General features: G+C 37.4%; 1 protein-coding gene across 1 annotated transcript in view; it reads right to left on the reverse strand.

Annotated features, from left to right (window-relative positions):
• LOC135196943 (peroxisomal N(1)-acetyl-spermine/spermidine oxidase-like) overlaps nucleotides 1-18,136 on the reverse strand; it is a 39,116-nt gene that overhangs the window by 8,271 nt on the left and 12,709 nt on the right. The window contains exons 2-6 of the mRNA XM_064223788.1: nucleotides 10,428-10,476; nucleotides 8,371-8,528; nucleotides 7,650-7,766; nucleotides 5,991-6,132; nucleotides 4,129-4,201 (exon numbers count right to left, since the gene is read on the reverse strand). Coding sequence (XP_064079858.1) covers nucleotides 4,129-4,201; nucleotides 5,991-6,132; nucleotides 7,650-7,766; nucleotides 8,371-8,528; nucleotides 10,428-10,476 — 539 coding nt within the window. The remainder of the gene's footprint in view (nucleotides 1-4,128; nucleotides 4,202-5,990; nucleotides 6,133-7,649; nucleotides 7,767-8,370; nucleotides 8,529-10,427; nucleotides 10,477-18,136) is intronic.

An 18,136-nucleotide genomic window follows, 5' to 3' on the forward strand; every position in this document is an offset into this window, starting at 1 on the left:
GGCCATTAACTTGTTTCGTGTGAGTCTTTCCTGCTAAAGGGGCCAAATGCTTCCGTCGAGACAAGGATTGGGTGCTTTGATAATTCCCTCATCAAGCTTCAAACTTACTCATCATTAATACAAAAAATTAATTTAAAAAAATGCTTAATAGGTCTGAATAATCATAAAAAGGAAGAAAGTGATCATGGGCGATTTAGGAATTGTCAGGAATAGAGAAAGTTGTATCCTAAAATAAACTTTAAAAGACGAGAGAGAGAGAGAGAGAGAGAGAGAGAGAGAGAGAGAGAGAGAGAAAGCCCTTTTTTATTCCTATCTTCTCTTAAGCACTCTTTTAGGATGAAAAGTTATTCGTTAAATAGATCATCACGTTAGGCCTGTTCCCGTTCCCATTGCAATTGTAGGCAATGACTGCGCCTACTTTATTCTCTCTCCCTCACTCTCCTTTCCACGCACTTTCCACGTCCTCTCGTAGATTATATGCTTCGTATCTATCATTATACGTTTGAAAAATGAAAGCGCCTGCTGTAATAATTTTCCCGCTAATGAAAGACCTTTGAACCAGGCGGTTAGAACACCTGCGATAAAACTAAAAGCCTCGTGACCTCTTTATTCCTTCGTATATACCAGCATGATGACGCACATTCGTTTATAGAAACGTATACGTAGCACTGCGTAGCATTCCTAGATTGCGTGTCTATAAATATGTATCTACAGTTTGCAAAGGTTTTTTATGATCACTGATCTTGATTTGTGCATTTCCTTGAAGTTTCGTGTCGGTTTCAAGAAATCAGTAAACGAAAGAAGTGTTAGGTTGCTTTGTATGTCAAGGCAAACGCCACTATTAAACATCACGTTAAATATTCACGTAGTGATACATACGTCTGTCTGGTAATGTAACCGTTCTACTCGGTCTATCTTGCCACAGTGTTGCTTGTCGCGATCATCTGTTGTTCTGGGCTTTGCTTTTGGCGTATTTTCTCCTTTCTCTCTTGTATTCTGTGACATTCTTCATTGATTTGTCGATAATAATAATAATGATAATAATAATATAATAATAATAACTAAATAATAATAATAAGATAATAATAATAATAATAATAATAATAATAATAATAATAATAATAAGACTAGCAGAGGTTAATATCAGGAGAGGGATCTTCCAGGGCGACTCACTGTCCCCACTACTCTTCGTAGTAGCCATGATTCCCATGACAAAAGTACTACAGAAGATGGATGCCGGGTACCAACTCAAGAAAAGAGGCAACAAAATCAACCATCTGATGTTCATGGACGACATCAAGCTGTATGGTAAGAGCATCAAGGAAATGGATACCCTAATCCAGACTGTAAGGATTGTATCTGGGGACATCAGGATGGAGTTTGGAATAGAAAAATGCGCCTTAGTCAACATACAAAAAGGCAAAGTAACGAGAACTGAAGGGATAAAGCTACCAGATGGGAGCAACATCAAACACATAGATGAGACAGGATACAAATACCTGGGAATAATGGAAGGAGGAGATATAAAACACCAAGAGATGAAGGACACGATCAGGAAAGAATATATGCAGAGACTCAAGGCGATACTCAAGTCAAAACTCAACGCCGGAAATATGATAAAAGCCATAAACACATGGGCAGTGCCAGTAATCAGATACAGCGCAGGAATAGTGGAATGGACGAAGGCAGAACTCCGCAGCATAGATCAGAAAACCAGGAAACAAATAACAATACACAAAGCACTACACCCAAGAGCAAATACGGACAGACTATACATAACACGAAAGGAAGGAGGGAGAGGACTACTAAGTATAGAGGATTGCGACAACATCGAAAACAGAGCACTGGGGCACTATCTGAAAACCAGTGAAGACGAGTGGCTAAAGAGTGCATGGGAAGAAGGACTAATAAAAGTAGACGAAGACCCAGAAATATACAGAGACAGGAGAAAGACAGAAAGAACAGAGGACTGGCACAACAAACCAATGCACGGACAATACATGAGACAGACTAAAGAACTAGCCAGCGATGACAATTGGCAATGGGTACAGAGGGGAGAGCTAAAGAAGGAAACTGAAGGAATGATAACAGCGGCACAAGATCAGGCCCTAAGAACCAGATATGTTCAAAGTATGATAGACGGAAATAACATCTCTCCCATATGTAGGAAGTGCAATACGAAAAATGAAACCATAAACCACATAGCAAGTGAATGCCCGGCACTTGCACAGAACCAGTACAAAAAGAGGCATGATTCAGTGGCAAAAGCCCTCCACTGGAGCCTGTGCAAGAAACATCAGCTACCTTGCAGTAATAAGTGGACGAGCACCAGCCTGAAGGAGTGATAGAAAACGATCAGGCAAAGATCCTCTGGGACTATGGTATCAGAACGGATAGGGTGATACGTGCAAACAGACCAGACGTGACGTTGATTGACAAAGTCAAGAAGAAAGTATCACTCATTGATGTCGCAATACCATGGGACACCAGAGTTGAAGAGAAAGAGAGGGAAAAAATGGATAAGTATCAAGATCTGAAAATAGAAATAAGAAGGATATGGGATATGCCAGTGGAAATCGTACCCATAATCATAGGAGCACTAGGCACGATCCCAAGATCCCTGAAAAGGAATCTGGAAAAACTAGAGGCTGAAGTAGCTCCGGGCCTCATGCAGAAGAGTGTGATCCTAGAAACGGCACACATAGTAAGAAAAGTGATGGACTCCTAAGGAGGCAGGATGCAACCCGGAACCCCACACTATAAATACCACCCAGTCGAATTGGAGGACTGTGATAGAATTAAAAAAAAAAAAAATAAATAAAAAAAATAAAATAATAATAATAATAATGAATGCATGTAACAGGGTTTGTGTTAAGAAAGTCAAACAATTTCATCAACGAGAGAGTGAAAGAGATAAACAATAATTTGAGAACGGCCCTAAATTCCATTATTTTTTAAAGATATTTATCTCCTAATCTCTGGTTCTTGAGAAATTCTTTCTTGCTATATTATTCTAAATCAATTTGAGTCTGCGCTATATTGGTATACATTCATATATACTACATTTATGTGTATGTGTATGTGTATTATATATATATATATATATATATATATATACATACGTATATATATATCATATACATACACTAAAAACACACACACACACATACGTATGTGGTATATATGAATCTATACCAATATTCCGCAGACACAAATCGATTTAGAATAATATAGCAAGAGAGAATTTCTAAAGAACCAGAGATTAGGAGTTAAATATTTTAGTAAAATAAGTATATGTGTGCTGTATATGCACATATATACTTGCTATCAAATACGTGGCAATTTGACGCGGTTTCGGCTGAAGTAATTCTGACGGTTTTGTCATTCATTACATAGTACGGAGATGCCACGTGGATTGACCCTGATATTTTTCCTGTTGCGTGTTAATTTTCGTCTGTACTTTGAACATCGCTCATTCTGAATAGAGAAAGGAGATCTTTTGCTTATGAAGGTATAGGAACAATGACAGGAGAGGGAGAGCTACAGTGAACCATTTCACCTCTTCGGTGCCTCGTTTGATGAAGCACCTCCCTGGCCATAAAAATACATACACGAATAAAAGACTTAGCTCTGAAGTCCAGCCAAACAACTGCTGGGCTGTGGCACTTGGTTAAGGGGCTTCAATCGGTCCTTTATTTCAGATATCAAGAACATTCTAACGAAAAGGTAGCCGTTATACCTTGGACTAAACGCCTTTTGGTGATTTCTTTCTGATTGATTTATAATAATGAAATGTGCCATTCTTTGTCTTCATAGTTTCAGCAGTTCAAGAAAATGTTAGGTATATTGTTATTTATCATTATTACTGAAGGGATTACTTATTTTGCTTTCATCATCGTTACAAGCAGAGTTCCCGTTTATTTTCAGACCATCCAAATCGATCATCTTTACTGAAAAGTTTAAACATTATCGTAGGCTTTCTATCCCCTTCCCAAATGTAAATTTGTATACACAAGTTGTCTGGGAAAAGCTTAGTAGCGTCTCCTACCTACAGCCGTAATTACTTTGCATCTCGACATGATCTGGATAATGTTTCTAATGGAAGGGTAAGGAACGACCTATGCTTACCATGTGCAAGTAATGGAGCCAGGCGTCTTTCTCCGATGACACCGCTCCGAAATTCTGGTAAACATTCGGAAATCTGTTGAAAGGAAAGATGTCTGGTAATAGTTACGAAGGGATGAAAATGTTTATTCTCACTGATACATAGTATATTATGATGAAAACGGCAATAGAGGCAAATGTTTGCATTCTGAAAGGAATGAGCATTCCGGACAGTCTTGCCTGGCACACATCCAAATTAGTCGCTCGTTGCAAAAAAAAAAATAATTAACTCTGATGACGAAATATGGAATTCATTAAAAACAACATGACTTGCTGTGCTATCGCCTTTTAGTAAAGAATTAGATATTAGAAGGAAACTCGGAGATTAACTCTGAAGGAATGCATATGTAATACAATAACACATATTATTAATCAGAGTCACAAAACTGATGAATTGAAATCACTATTAATTTGTTCATCTCAACAGTGCAATTGTGGTATTGTTGCTAGGCATCGATTGTCACTGGTAATCTAAGGCATCCAGTATATTAATTGCTATGATGACCTTGATCTAGTTCTATAAATCACAGCATTTTCATATTCTCTCTCGTGATTTACTCTGTCAGTCCCAGGTTGTGTTAACTAGATTGAGAATCGAAAACATTTTAGTTTCTCTTTGGTCTGGTGAATGAATTCTTGCGAAGTAAAAAGGCTCTCGAAGGTTTCCTCGATTACTTTCATTCTGGATTGGCTGCTTTCTTGACAAAGTAGTTTTGTCAAGCAGTAGAGGCGATATTGCTGGTTTTTAATGTGTCAGTCTAGCAAAAAATCTGAAGGGTCAGATATTTCAAAACTCTTCTGTTGCTCGAATGTTTACATCAATTCTAGTGTTTGTACTGCCTTTGAATGAGTTGTATAAAGAATTTAGCTTATTTAGTTTTCATATTTGTCAATATCATTTCACAGCTCTTAAGGTCTCTCACCACAATGGCCTGTTTGCAGTCATGGGTAAATAACACCTATGTCTAATCAGATTAGTGCGTTGGGCATATTTAGCGTAAAATTTGAACAGGAATGAAAGCAATAAACTTGACTAGGTTTTGACAAGATTTGTTTCTAAATCTGATGTTGCACTTAAAGCCCAACCCTTTACTTCAGCTACATTCTCGCATAGGGGCAATTTGCACAAAGAGTCCAATACTGTTTGATTCTGAAGTAGTCGTTTCTATTTAGCTTCCTTGCAAAGTTCTCCCGGCAATTCTTTTTCGACGATAAAGAATTGGCCATACTCGTATATCTTGTACTTGAACCCTCCGAGCTCCTCAGAAAGTTCTCGATACTGAAAGCCTTATCAAGCACTGTTGCTGTAGGGATCTACTCTGTTCAGCCGGTGTAAAGCATGTCAGATTTTCACTCTCCTTTCTCTTTCCGGTGGATTTCACATAGCGATAAGTTCCAAAATATCGGTTTTCATTACAAGTCAAGACTTCACTCTACCAGAATTCAAAAGTATGCTTCTTTCTTTTGTTTATTACTGAAGAACTTTTATCCCGCTCAAGTAGACATGCTGTAAAAAGACTCGTTTGTTGCCCTAAACCGACATAAAAGTTTTTATATTAATGTCAGTCTTTCATAATTTAGAGTCCAGTTCATTTTCAGAGCCTAAGATAGCCACTAGGATTCGTAAGTCGACTTCCTTCATCCACTGTTCGGAGGCTTTGGAGCAAATAAGATAAGCATAAATTTCAAGGTGGGTTGACAGGTCGAAAAATAATTCCTTACATATGCAATACAAGAAAATTATGTTGCACGAAAGAACAAGTGGAAACTGAGACCTGTTTAATAGCAAAATTGATAGCATTTTGCTTTCCTTAAGTATGTCTTACTGGTCAAGATAGCAATCTCCATATCCTTTATCGTGGTAGTTGGCCAGTATTGAGTCTATCTCACATTTTTCCATGACTTTTGCTGCCGCGAGGTACCCAAATTCGTCTGCCACCTGGCCGTCTTGAGTTCTTACGCGCCAGTCTGTGGAATAATAAAGCAACGAACTATGATGGTGATCAAAAGTGTCATAGTGTGAGTGAAGATGATAAACTGGGGCCAATGAATACTTTATTTGATGCTCCTATATGTAATGCACAAATAATTAGGACTTTTGTTTCCGAGAGAGCAACACTAACTAACAAACCTCTTTTAGGCTTTATTACCTTGACACCTCTGAATTTCTTGTGATCATAAACAAATCAATAAATAAATAAAGGTGAGCAAGAAAATTTCCATACGACAGGTTTCTGACCATCGTGTCACGAAGGAATATTCCAAAAGTTACACAAGCAAAGATGCGGAAACCAAGATTTCAGAAATAAATAAATACCTATTATATATTCATGATTAAGTTTTTCAGGAAACTACAGCATAAATTGTAAGTGACAAGCAAAAAGGGACATGTCTATGAAACCAAATGAGGATTGAGAGGAGAGCTTCAAAATGAAAACGGAATATGAAGAAGACAATTTGTAAGGTATTTTATGAATAGATAACGTAAATATTCGTAAAGTCTGATGCCTATCAGGTGGATGGGAGCGTTTATATAATGGTATCATTATGCAGAAATACTAATGTGTGGCGTTGTTAATGACCTTCTGAAAGAGAACTCTGCTTCATAATAGGTCCATCTCCTGAGGAGTCATTTTAAAGTTGTGCCGTTTGACTGGTATAAACTGTATGACTTATCTGAAAGTGTTTTGGAGTCGCGAGAAATACCTCCGCCAGTGAAGCTGGAAAGAGGTTATACATTTTACAGTGTCTTTTCTTAGTCTTTTTGTCTGCCAGGATTTGCTCATTAAGTTCAATGTTTTGGAAGCGAGGCTGTGGCCCATGGAAGAGTTAGTCCAGATTTCGAGACGGACCTGGATCCAAGTGCTGACCCAAGACAGTTTTCCTTCTTCACTTCCTTTATGTGACGACATTTTCCGGTAATGGGAATAAACGGAAGAAAATATTTCAGTCGTTCCATTTCTCTACTTATTATTATTATTATTATTATTAATTATTATTATTATTATTATTAATTTATTCTATATTATTAATTTAATTTAATTTTAATTTAAATTAATTATTTTTTTTTAATTATTATTTTTTACCGTCCCCCCTAAAATCCATTATTACTTTTTTTTTGCAAAGGAAGCATTACAGTACAGAAGTTCATATGAGAAAGAAAAGGAGAAATTAAATCAAATAAACGAAAGAGCTTAAATACACGTTTATTAAAAAGCTGAGAATTATCAACGGGTAAATAAGCAAAAATCATGAAGATGATTGTTCAGAAAATTAGACTCATAAGCTGCAAACGAGGGGAAACAAAAAGAAAATCGTGATAAGGAAGTCTGTCTGGGAGGAAACCACACTGAATGTCTAACGTTGACTGGAAAATTGAATGAAATAAGCCCGAGACTCAAACAAACACACACACACACACACACACACACACAACACACACACACACGCACTCGCCAACACAAATAAGATCCTGTGTTTATTACCGTAGGCTTCGTCAGGTAGAGGCTGCGTCAGACCGCCGAGACTTTCAGCTAATCCATAGAGTGGATTCATGTAGCCTCCATGAATCCATTCTGCTCCATCTTCCACCAGAATTGACCCTGTTAAGGTGCAAGAATTGGTCAGTGAAACTTTTCTCTATGTTTTCTTGTCCGAGCCTCTTTGTCTGCTGGTCTTTTTACGCAGATTTAGCATCAAAAGCTCCATTAAGAAAGGTAATTATTGAACCCATATGTAGCTCACATCAAGAAACAGTTCCTGTTGCCTTCCGAAAATTCTAAAACGATAATCAGTAAATTTCCGTGTAATAATTTTGCCACCAAATCAGTGTGGATGAGAGATAAAGTTTTGATAATTGACCCTTTCACATTGTCTACTACGAATTTGCTGACACGGAAGCATGCAAGGGTTTGAAATCTGTACTGACCACTGAGGGAAAGATTCTTGTAATGAAGTCAGGCACGTCATGATCAAGCAAAGTTGTAGCACGAACTTACATGCAAATATTATAATTTTTGATCATTCAGTACTAAAAGAATTGTAGGAATTATTTTTAGTAACTAATGTAAATGAGGAATTGTAAAGATGGTTTCTCTCTCTGAATTCTTGCAGAAAACAATGCCTTGTATTGAAGTCTAGAAGATCAGAAATAAATGATTCAATGTTTGCTCTCAGAAAAAAATGTCTCCCTAACTCCTTCCTTACCCTGCCTGTAGGTTTTCACTCGTCCTCCAAGGTAATCTTGAGCCTCGAGCAGAAGGACATTTCTGACTCCTTTTGCAAGGAGGGTCTTAGTGGCTTCGAGTCCAGCGATGCCGCCTCCCACGACGATCACTTTGTAGTTACCGGCAGCTTTTGCTCTCCTGAAACGTGAACAATAAACGCATGCAAATTTGTCCAACTGTCTACGACTGTGAACTGCTTTCACCTTGCCAGGAATGTTCCGATTGTTTCGAAAATCATAGGAAGCATGTGGGCCTTTGAGCAATACTGCGAATTTTGGTAAGAACCGTTTCCCATCAATTTCAGATATTCTTTCCGGCTCATCGTAGCGACGAACGAACGTCATCGAATGGAAAAGAGGGTGTCACTTCCGGTTTCACCGTTTTCCCGGAAGAGGAAGATTTTACACTTGGTTCATAGGTGTTCCATTTCGGAAGAGAAAGATAATAATACTAAAAAAATTTAGATAGAGTATACAAAATAAATTTAAGCAATCAATTCAGTGGTTTTACTGCTCTCTCTCTCTCTCTCTCTCTCTCTCTCTCTCTCTCTCTCTCTCTCTCTTCTGTTGCTCGTATAAAAAAACAGGCGGTGGTGTGTTTATTCTAGATACAATATATTTCAACTCGAGGGAGAGAAAAAAAACTATATAAATTCATTACATGACATTTTTACCATAGTTTACTTATCTATATAGTCATTGTTCTTGTGTGGCTTATGTTTTTATTTTTTTCGACTGGGATGGTGATGGGGTTGTATGTTGACCAGTGCATTATTAAAGTTTCTAAGTTACTAGAGGTTAAAGTCCTCAAAAGATTAAGAATAAGGTTATGGATATTACGAACAATCTCAATGCAATTCCGCCGTATGTACAGAGTTTGATAAACACGGCCAATGGAAGCTCATAAGAGAGTGATGATCTTGCAATGAACAATTTCGCTCTTCTGTATCGGTGTGTGTTCACTTTCAAGTGAAAATGTCAACATATAGATAAGGCAACGCCAGATAACCCAATTATTACACTAAGAGAGAGAGAGAGAGAGTTGCGAGGAAATTTATAGAGTAATGTGAGAGTACACCACAAGGAACAGCTCAAGAAAGGTAGATTCATGACAAATTCGACCTTATGAAAGTATTAATGTTGGATACAAGAATAGACCTAATGAATGGCAATGACCATTTATGATTTCATTCACTTGACTGAACTATCCGCTGTACTTCTTTTAAAATCCAGAAACCCCTTACATTACAAATCGACTTCTAGAAGTATGATAGAAAACCTTATGGTGTGATCTTTCAGGGCTTATCATAAATTGAATTTTCTTCGTTTCGCAGTTCCTCGTTGGACGAGTGGTTTTCGCGCTCGGCTGCCAATCCGGTGGTTCGATTCCCGGCGCGGCCAACGTGGAATCAGAGAGATGTATTTCTGGTGATAGGTATTCATTTCTCGATATAACGAGGTTCGGATCTCACAATAAGCTGTAGGTCCCGTTGCTAGGTGACAAATTGGTTCCTAGCCACGTCAAATATATCTAATCCTTCGGGCCAGCCCTAGGAGAACTGTTAATCAGCTCAGTGGTCTGGTTAAACTAAGATATACTTAACTTCTTCTTTTCGCACTCCCATGTATTATCTTTTTTTTCTAATCATAGACTTTAAATTCTATACTATTTTTCCCTACTTTAGTAGAAGAGATGATTATATTCATAGAACAGAAAAAGGACGAGTACATGACACGAAGACTGTCAAGAGAGCAATTTGCTATGGAATATTGTTAAGAATCTCTATTTACAGCTGTTAATAGGCAAATACATATGGCGTCCAGTGAATCCTTTGGTAACTAATAACCACATCTATATTAACTACAGCTATGAATCAAACTTCTTGCTCGGTTTCTAATCAGTTCTCTCTCGCTGCAAAAATCACTAGGCAGTTGCAAAACCGATATTTACCCTGAATAAGCTGACACTTTTGAATTTATTCTTACTGTATTTGAAGATAAGTAAAAAACAAAAATGATAAATTATAGTGTAACTCACCAAGTATCATAGTCGCCTGAAATGCCATCGCATACGTGAGTCTGTCCTCCTGAAAAGAAAAAAGCATCATTTTCTTCAAAAAGGAAGAAAGGGTCGCATTCTCTGTCGGCATTAGATATTAGAAAAGTAATGGACAGAAGAGCTGTGATCGTCACCTAAAGCATATTGGAAATAAAAAGAACCACTCAAGTTTCCAGGATACGAATCCGTCACTGTTTGAAGTCTGCACCGATGGACACATTTTTCTGATTCCAGAGCCTGTCGTTTATTCAGAGGTCATTGGGACATCAAACAAACAAATATTAGGTTGAATACATCGCCGCTGGACGCCCTTGATGGAGTCCTAGGTCAAACTTTCAGCAAAGCCAAGTTAATTAATTAAGCAAGGGTGGTCAGTTCTTTCTTTCTTTACTAACATATTTGTTTATGGCTGACTCGCATGGTGTTTTGACAAAGAAAGAGAATAAAAATAGTTGAAGAATGTCTCCGAAAGAACGAAGATTGCACAAGGCAAGAGAGGCAGAGGGAGTTCTGACGAGAGTGTGGAATCAAAAGAAGTATCAGTCCCTACAAGAGAAGAAGACGGGGAAGAGCACTTTGGTGGTTCTAATGAACAGCAGGCAAAAACCAATCAAGGACTAGTCTAGGCAGCAAGTGTTAAAAGCAGCTGGTGTCTGACGTGTATCAAGAAGTGTGGGCGGTTCAAAGGATAATTACTATAGAAGAGTTTGCCGTCAAAGGAATGAATAATGGGAAAATGGAGAAAATGTTTGCAAGTTGAAGAGTCAAAAAGCTGAGCAGAATGGGAAACAGCATTCAAGAAATGCAAGAAGTACATTCAATATGAAAATCATGCAGTAGTATATAATGGAGTTGCTGAAGTGACGAATAAGGTTCCTGGAGACTGTAGAATGGAATTTCAGTAACAGGTAATTTATCAAAGGATTTTCAAACACGACTGCAAACTTTTAGGTTGAACACAAAATAATGGGTTTTTTATTATAATTTGCCGTGTGTGTGCTTGTGTATTTATTTTCATATACTCATGTATATGCGTGCATGTGTGTGCCCATTTCTCAGCTAATCGTTTTCTATCTATATTTACTATCATCTCCAACGGTACGAGACGGAAAGTACCTCTGTGAAATTTTGCCATTCATATCTTCCCTTAGACTTATCTTCCTCTGATCTCCTTTCCTTTCCATCCTCCACCCCTTAGCTTCCACTCTAGAGGTCTGGGTCTTCTAACTCTTCTGGGTCCCATAGAGCATTGTTTTCTTTCAATAAATCATTGTTAGTAGCAAACATTTGCTTAGTTCATGATTATTTCAACAACAACAACAACTACTACTGGGTGTGTGTGTGTAAATATATATATATATATATATATATATATATATATATATATATATATATATATATATATATGTATGTATGTATGTATACGTATATGTGTGTGTGCGCGCGCATATATAAATATGTGTGTACGAGTTACATATATACCATATGTGATAATATTAAGTGTCTAGATACGCAACTGACATGGAACTTCCGTAATTTCCCTGAAGGTATCATTGCTAACTCTGTCCTGACTCCAAATGCTTCAAGTTTTGCTGTCTAATAGATAAATCATGTTGATTAACTTTCACTGACATACCATGATGCATGCCCGTATAGTGATGTAAACTGTAATAGACCTTTCATTGCAGTTTCAGTCAGCAACTTTTTATATTTGCCTCTTTTAGTGTTTCAGTAAATTCTTACTTTACTGAACATATTATTTTAGATATCCCTGTTTCTAAATAAGTGAAAGATTCGCTTCTCTTCCATTTGAACAACCGTTGCGACTGCAGGGGTGGTGGGTACTAGGAGACGTGGCCCCCCTCTCTAAGTTGAGGTAAAAAAAATTTATATATATATATGAAAGGCCCAGGGTTTTTGATTAATAATATATTGCCAATAACCTATGGAATGTGAAGAACAGAGCAGAGGCGACGACCCGAGAGAAGCTGACAATGGGTTTCTATGGATGGCGTGAGATAAAACTGCTTAGTTAGACAAGTCAATGTACGATAGTTTATTAACTCTTCTCAAAGTGCCTTTGTGAAACTGGTTGCGGCCAGTAAGTGTGAGGCGTTAACGAACTGTGCGTTCGTATGTGCGTGTGCGCCTCTTTCTGTTAAAAGTGTATCATACACAAGTCTATGGGGGATTTTGATAGAGGCGTCTTTGGGAGGAAGGCAGAGCCACGATGGCGGTGCCTAAGTGTTTTTGGAATAGTGAGTGAGATATTCCGGCTGCTTGGGTGAGTGTTGAAGTATTTTAGCCGAAGACTGGCTTGTTATCTATTTGACATTTTGTGAGGATATTCAGTCTTTAGTCTCTGATTGTTAAACTTGTGTGTGTACTTATGGGATGTGTCCTGTGTCTTTGAAACAGACGGTTCTGGCAATGGACCGAAAGGGAGTCCCAGATGGATAGAGACGATTGGTGTGACTATAACTGTTCAGACATTTTTGTTGGGGTTTTAATTGAATTGATTCATTATTTATTCGTTGTTAATAAATGTGTCTTTTGTAATGCAACTCTCTCATTTTGGTTACCTGTTAGAGTGGAAAGAGGTGGAGAGAGAGAGAGAGATTGCTGAGAGAAAGAGAGAGAGAGAGGGGTCTCTTAGAGAGAGAGAGAGAGGAGTTGCCGAGAGAGAGAGAGAGAGAGAGAGACGAGAGAGAGAGAGAGAGAGAGGGGCTGTGTGTATTGGTTTGCTTTGACGCTCGAGTTACACGTTTACCAAATAAATAATGGGAAATGTCCCCATTACATATATATATTGTTACGAAGTGCCAAGTATCTGGTTACCTTGCATCAAATATTACCTCACCAAAAGCCAAACACCTGAACCCTCATAACACGTTTAAACGACTGAATACACTAAAGGCAACAGTGATCCCTTAACACTTACCAGTATTGCAGAAAATCAGACTAAGTTCATTAAAACAGGTGTGAGGTAATCTTGTAAGTAATTAAATTAATCAAAGGGCATCACTCCTTCAACAACTTTAAAACTCTAAGTGTTTCCCTGATTTCAGAAGTCTAAGTACTTCCCTGGTACTAAGTCACTTCAATTAAATTGAAGGAAAGCAAATCAATTACCACTCTATGTCTCTACCTAACATGAATATAATCATAATTAAATATATTTATACTGGTGTAAGATAAAGAAAACACTCATAAAAATTTTAAATACAAAAATTTATTATTAAATTCAAAATTTATAAGTGAAATTCACAATATCAGGGAAAATTACTGTTACTTGAAAACAAAGTAAAGTTTAATTAATTCTTGAATCAAATTAAGTAAAATTAAATCAAAATTATTTTATCACAAAATTCAAGAAAATTAATTCAATCAAAATTCAAAAGTGTTAGGCAATAATTGAAAATTTGAAATTAATTCACAAGTGCTAAACAACAATAAAACTTGAAAAGAATTCTAAGTAAATGCAAATCAATTCACAAGTGTTAAATTTAATTAAATGTGCAATGATAAAGCAATGAAAATAACTAAGTCAATTAAATGGTGAATGTAAATGAAAATATAAAACAAAAAGACACACTTCAATAAGAAAATGAATAAGTGCACAAACAATGGAACAGACACAAACACAAAAAAATATCAGCAATGTGTAAAAGTGTAAATCTTTTTCATTCAAAATACTGTAACCAACAGTTTTTACCAAACCTTCGTAACAGACAACAGTTCCTATCAATTATTAGTTAAACACAATTCCTATCCGTTATTAGTTAAACACACTCCCTATCCATTATTAGTTATTCACTGTTCCTAACAATTATTAGTTGCAACTAATAAAAATATACAACACTTTACCTTGGTATACCAGTTTCTTTCTCTTTTGCTGCAGCTTGTATATTACACTTTCACAAAAACCAGGCGCCGTTACGAAATGTTTGTTCAGATTCCACAAAAGAAACTAAATAACACTAAATAAATTCTAAGAAATATCAAATATAGAATTCTCACAAGTTATGAGTGACCAAATTTACGCTACGTTAATATAATCTCGATGTCGAGTGAGAGAGAGAGAGCGAGAGAGAGAGAGAGGGAGATCTAACTGCCTCGAGGTCTTAAAATCGAATGAAAATCTCTTCCTTTATGGAAATGACAGAGCAGATGTCTCAAAACGTTCAAGGCACGAAAGCTTCTCGAAAGTTCTGAAATCTGACGCAATCTTACACACATAATGTGCAACATCCACGTGGGACTTGACAAAGATATACACGTACCATACAAGTCTGCTCAACAGATACGTACCCGATTGAAACGGAGGGTAAACGATAATTAAGATTGACATGTTTTTGATGACAACGAGCTCGCTATCAAATGCGCTGACAGAGCAGGGAAGCAAACGGATCTCGCAGACTCCAATCTTAAAGTGCTGACATAAAAGTTAAACATTTGCAGCTTTGAAAAGACAAGGATCTCTCTCTTTACGTTATATATATATTCTTTTACAAGACGTTAATGCGAAATCTGAACACACATTTTAAAACATCCTATTCTAAGCTATCTAGGAATCTGAAAAAATGTTACACAACCACAAGACATTTCAAAGAGGGGAAACATGCATTTTGAAAGTAGCAATATATAATATACCTCCCCCAGAAGATTTTTTATCACGGTGTTGAATCCAACGATTCGCAACGAGATAAATAATCAGCAACTACATTGTTTTTGCCACTAATGTGCTGCACTCTTAAGTTATACTATTGCAGGCACAAAGACCACCTGGTCAGTCTTTGATTGTGAGGTCATTTTCTTTGGATTATGACAGTGGATTGTGATCAGAAAACACTAATATTTCTTCATTCCTAGGTCTATTCACATACACTTCAAATTTTTTCAATGCGGTGATTAAGGCTAAAGTTTCCTTCTCGATTGTCGAGTATACTTTCTGATGTTTTTTCAATTTTGTAGACATGAAGCATACAGGATGGTAGATATTATTTTCATCTTCTTGAAGTAGAACATCTCCAACACCACAGTCTGACGCATCAACTTGTATCACAAATTTCTTTTCGAAGTCTGGAGCTTGAAGTACTGGTCTTGAAGTTAAAATGGCTTTTACCTTCTCAAAGGATTCTTGACACTCTGGAGTCCAAATAAACTTAGCTTTGGGACTAGTCAAGTCTGTCAAGGGAGCTACTACAGCTGAGAAATTTGGGCAAAAACGACGATAGAAACCAGCCATGCCTAAAAATCTCTGTAGCTGTTTCCTGGTAGTAGGTGGGGTAGCCTTACGGATACCTTCTACATTAGCATTTACTGGAGCAAGAAGGCCTTTCCCAACTTCAAACCCAAGATACTGTACAGTTGCCTTTCCAAACTCACTCTTCTCTAGGTTGACTGTTAATCCTGCTTCTTGTAGTTTCTTGAAAACTTTCTTCAGAATCTTCAGATGTTCTTCCCACGTTGTAGAGTAAATCACGATGTCATCTAGGTATACACCTACTCCTTCTATTGATCCTAGCAGTTGATCCATCACTCGTTGAAATGTTGCGGGTGCATTCATCAGACCAAACGGCAGAACAGTATACTGATATAGTCCAAAAGGAGTAATAAAAGCTGACAGCAGCTTCGCATTCTCATCTAAGGGAATTTGATAATATCCTTTCAACAAGTCTATCTTGGAAACAAACTTGGCTTGCCCAATATTATCAAGTAACTGATCTATAAGAGGCAAAGGATAATTATCAGCCACACTGATAGAATTCAGCTTCCTATAATCAGTACACATCCTAAATGAACCATCTGGTTTCTTCACTAACACACATGGAGAACTAACGTGACTTGAACTGGGTTCTGCTAATCCATGTTGCAGCAAATACTCAACTTCCTTCTTCAAAACATCTCGATGATACGGTGATAAGCGATAGGCTCTTTGCTTGAAAGGTTTTCCATCTTCTTGAATCTTGATTTCATGCTTGGTCAGATCAGTACGCCTAGGCACATCTGAAAAAATTTCTGGAAAACTTCTAATTACGTCACTTAAGTCTTCACCTTGTTCAACACTCAGATGTTTCAGTTTATCCTCCAAATTTTCCAAAATTGAAGAATTATTCATCTTGCTTGCAGCTCCCAATTCGTAGCCATCATCGTCTTCTGTAGATAAAGTTGTCTGGGTTACTGACACAGTTTCAGTTTTAGTTTCTGAGAAATAAGGTTTCAAGAGGTTCACATGTATCTTCCTTTGTCTTCTTCTTCTTTCTGGTGTTTCAATCACATAAGTTCTATCACTTAACTTCTGAATTATCTTGTAAGGACCTTGAAATTTATTAGTGAGGGGAAATCTCTTGACAGGTAAGAACACTAACACTTGTTGACCAACACTAAAACTTCTTAGCTTAGTCTTAGCATCAAATCTCCTTTTCATTTTCTCTTGACTCATTTTCAAGTTTTCTAAAGAGAATTTTCTAATCTCTTTCAACCTCTGCCTTAAGTTCTTCACATACTCTGCTTGGCTTTCCTCTTGATTTTCTTCCCAATTTTCTGCAAGAATCTTCAACGGTCCTCTCACTTCTCTTCCAAAAATCATCTCATTAGGTGAACATCCCATACTTTCTTGATAAGCATTCCTAACTTCAAACAACATTAATGGTAAACCAACATCCCATTCTCTTCCTGACTCAGAACAATACTTTGTCAGCATACTTTTTCAATGTCTGGTGGAACCTTTCCAAGGCACCTTGAGTTTCTGGATGATAAGCGGTTGATAACTGTTGTTTCACCCCTAACAAATTCATCACATCCTGGAACAACTTGGAAGTAAAGTTCGTTCCTCTATCACTTTGTACAATTTCTGGTATACCAAACTTTGAGAAAAACTCCACAAGTTTCTCAGCAACTACCTTGGCAGATATGTTTCTAACAGGGATCGCTTCTGGATACCTTGTCACAGGACACATTAATGTCAACAAATACTCATTTCCTTTCTTTGTCTTCGGCAGCGGTCCAACCATATCTATAATCACTTTGCTAAAGGGTTCTCCTCTAACTTCTATAGGTTGTAGGGGGGCTTTCTTGATGGTTTCATTCGGTTTTCCAGCTATCTGGCAGGTATGACACTCACGACAGAACCTGCTAACATCTCTGTGAAGTCCAGGCCAGAAAAAATATTTCATGATCTTCTCCACAGTCTTCCTGATTCCCATATGTCCAGACTCATGAGCTACTGCAACCACTTGCTTTCTCAATGGATATGGAATCAAAATTTTATGATATTCGCCCCATACAGCATCTCCTGGTATATCTGTAGGTCTATACTTCCTCATCAGTAAACCTTCCTTCAGATAGTAACAGGTAGGAGTTTGTTGCATCTCTTCTCGATCAACAACTCTGAAGAACAAATCAGTTTAACGATGCATCCTTCTTCTGCAAGTCCATCAGCTTCTCTCTTGTCACTTGACCAACTTCAAGGGTTGAATTCTCAATATCTGCTAACTCAGCTACTGTAGTTTCACTACTGTCTTCAGTAACACTTTGACTACTCGGAGTCTCTTCAGGAACATCAGGTTCTTCTTCTTCGTCGTCGTCGTCTTCATCTTCATCTTCTTGGGAAATCTCTTCTTGGTCAGCACTATGGGAAACTTCACTTCCCTGGAATAATTCTTCTAAGCACAAAGATCCTTCAC

The sequence above is a fragment of the Macrobrachium nipponense genome, chromosome 18 (genome assembly GCF_015104395.2).
Source record: "Macrobrachium nipponense isolate FS-2020 chromosome 18, ASM1510439v2, whole genome shotgun sequence".
NCBI classification, from domain to species: domain Eukaryota; kingdom Metazoa; phylum Arthropoda; class Malacostraca; order Decapoda; family Palaemonidae; genus Macrobrachium; species Macrobrachium nipponense.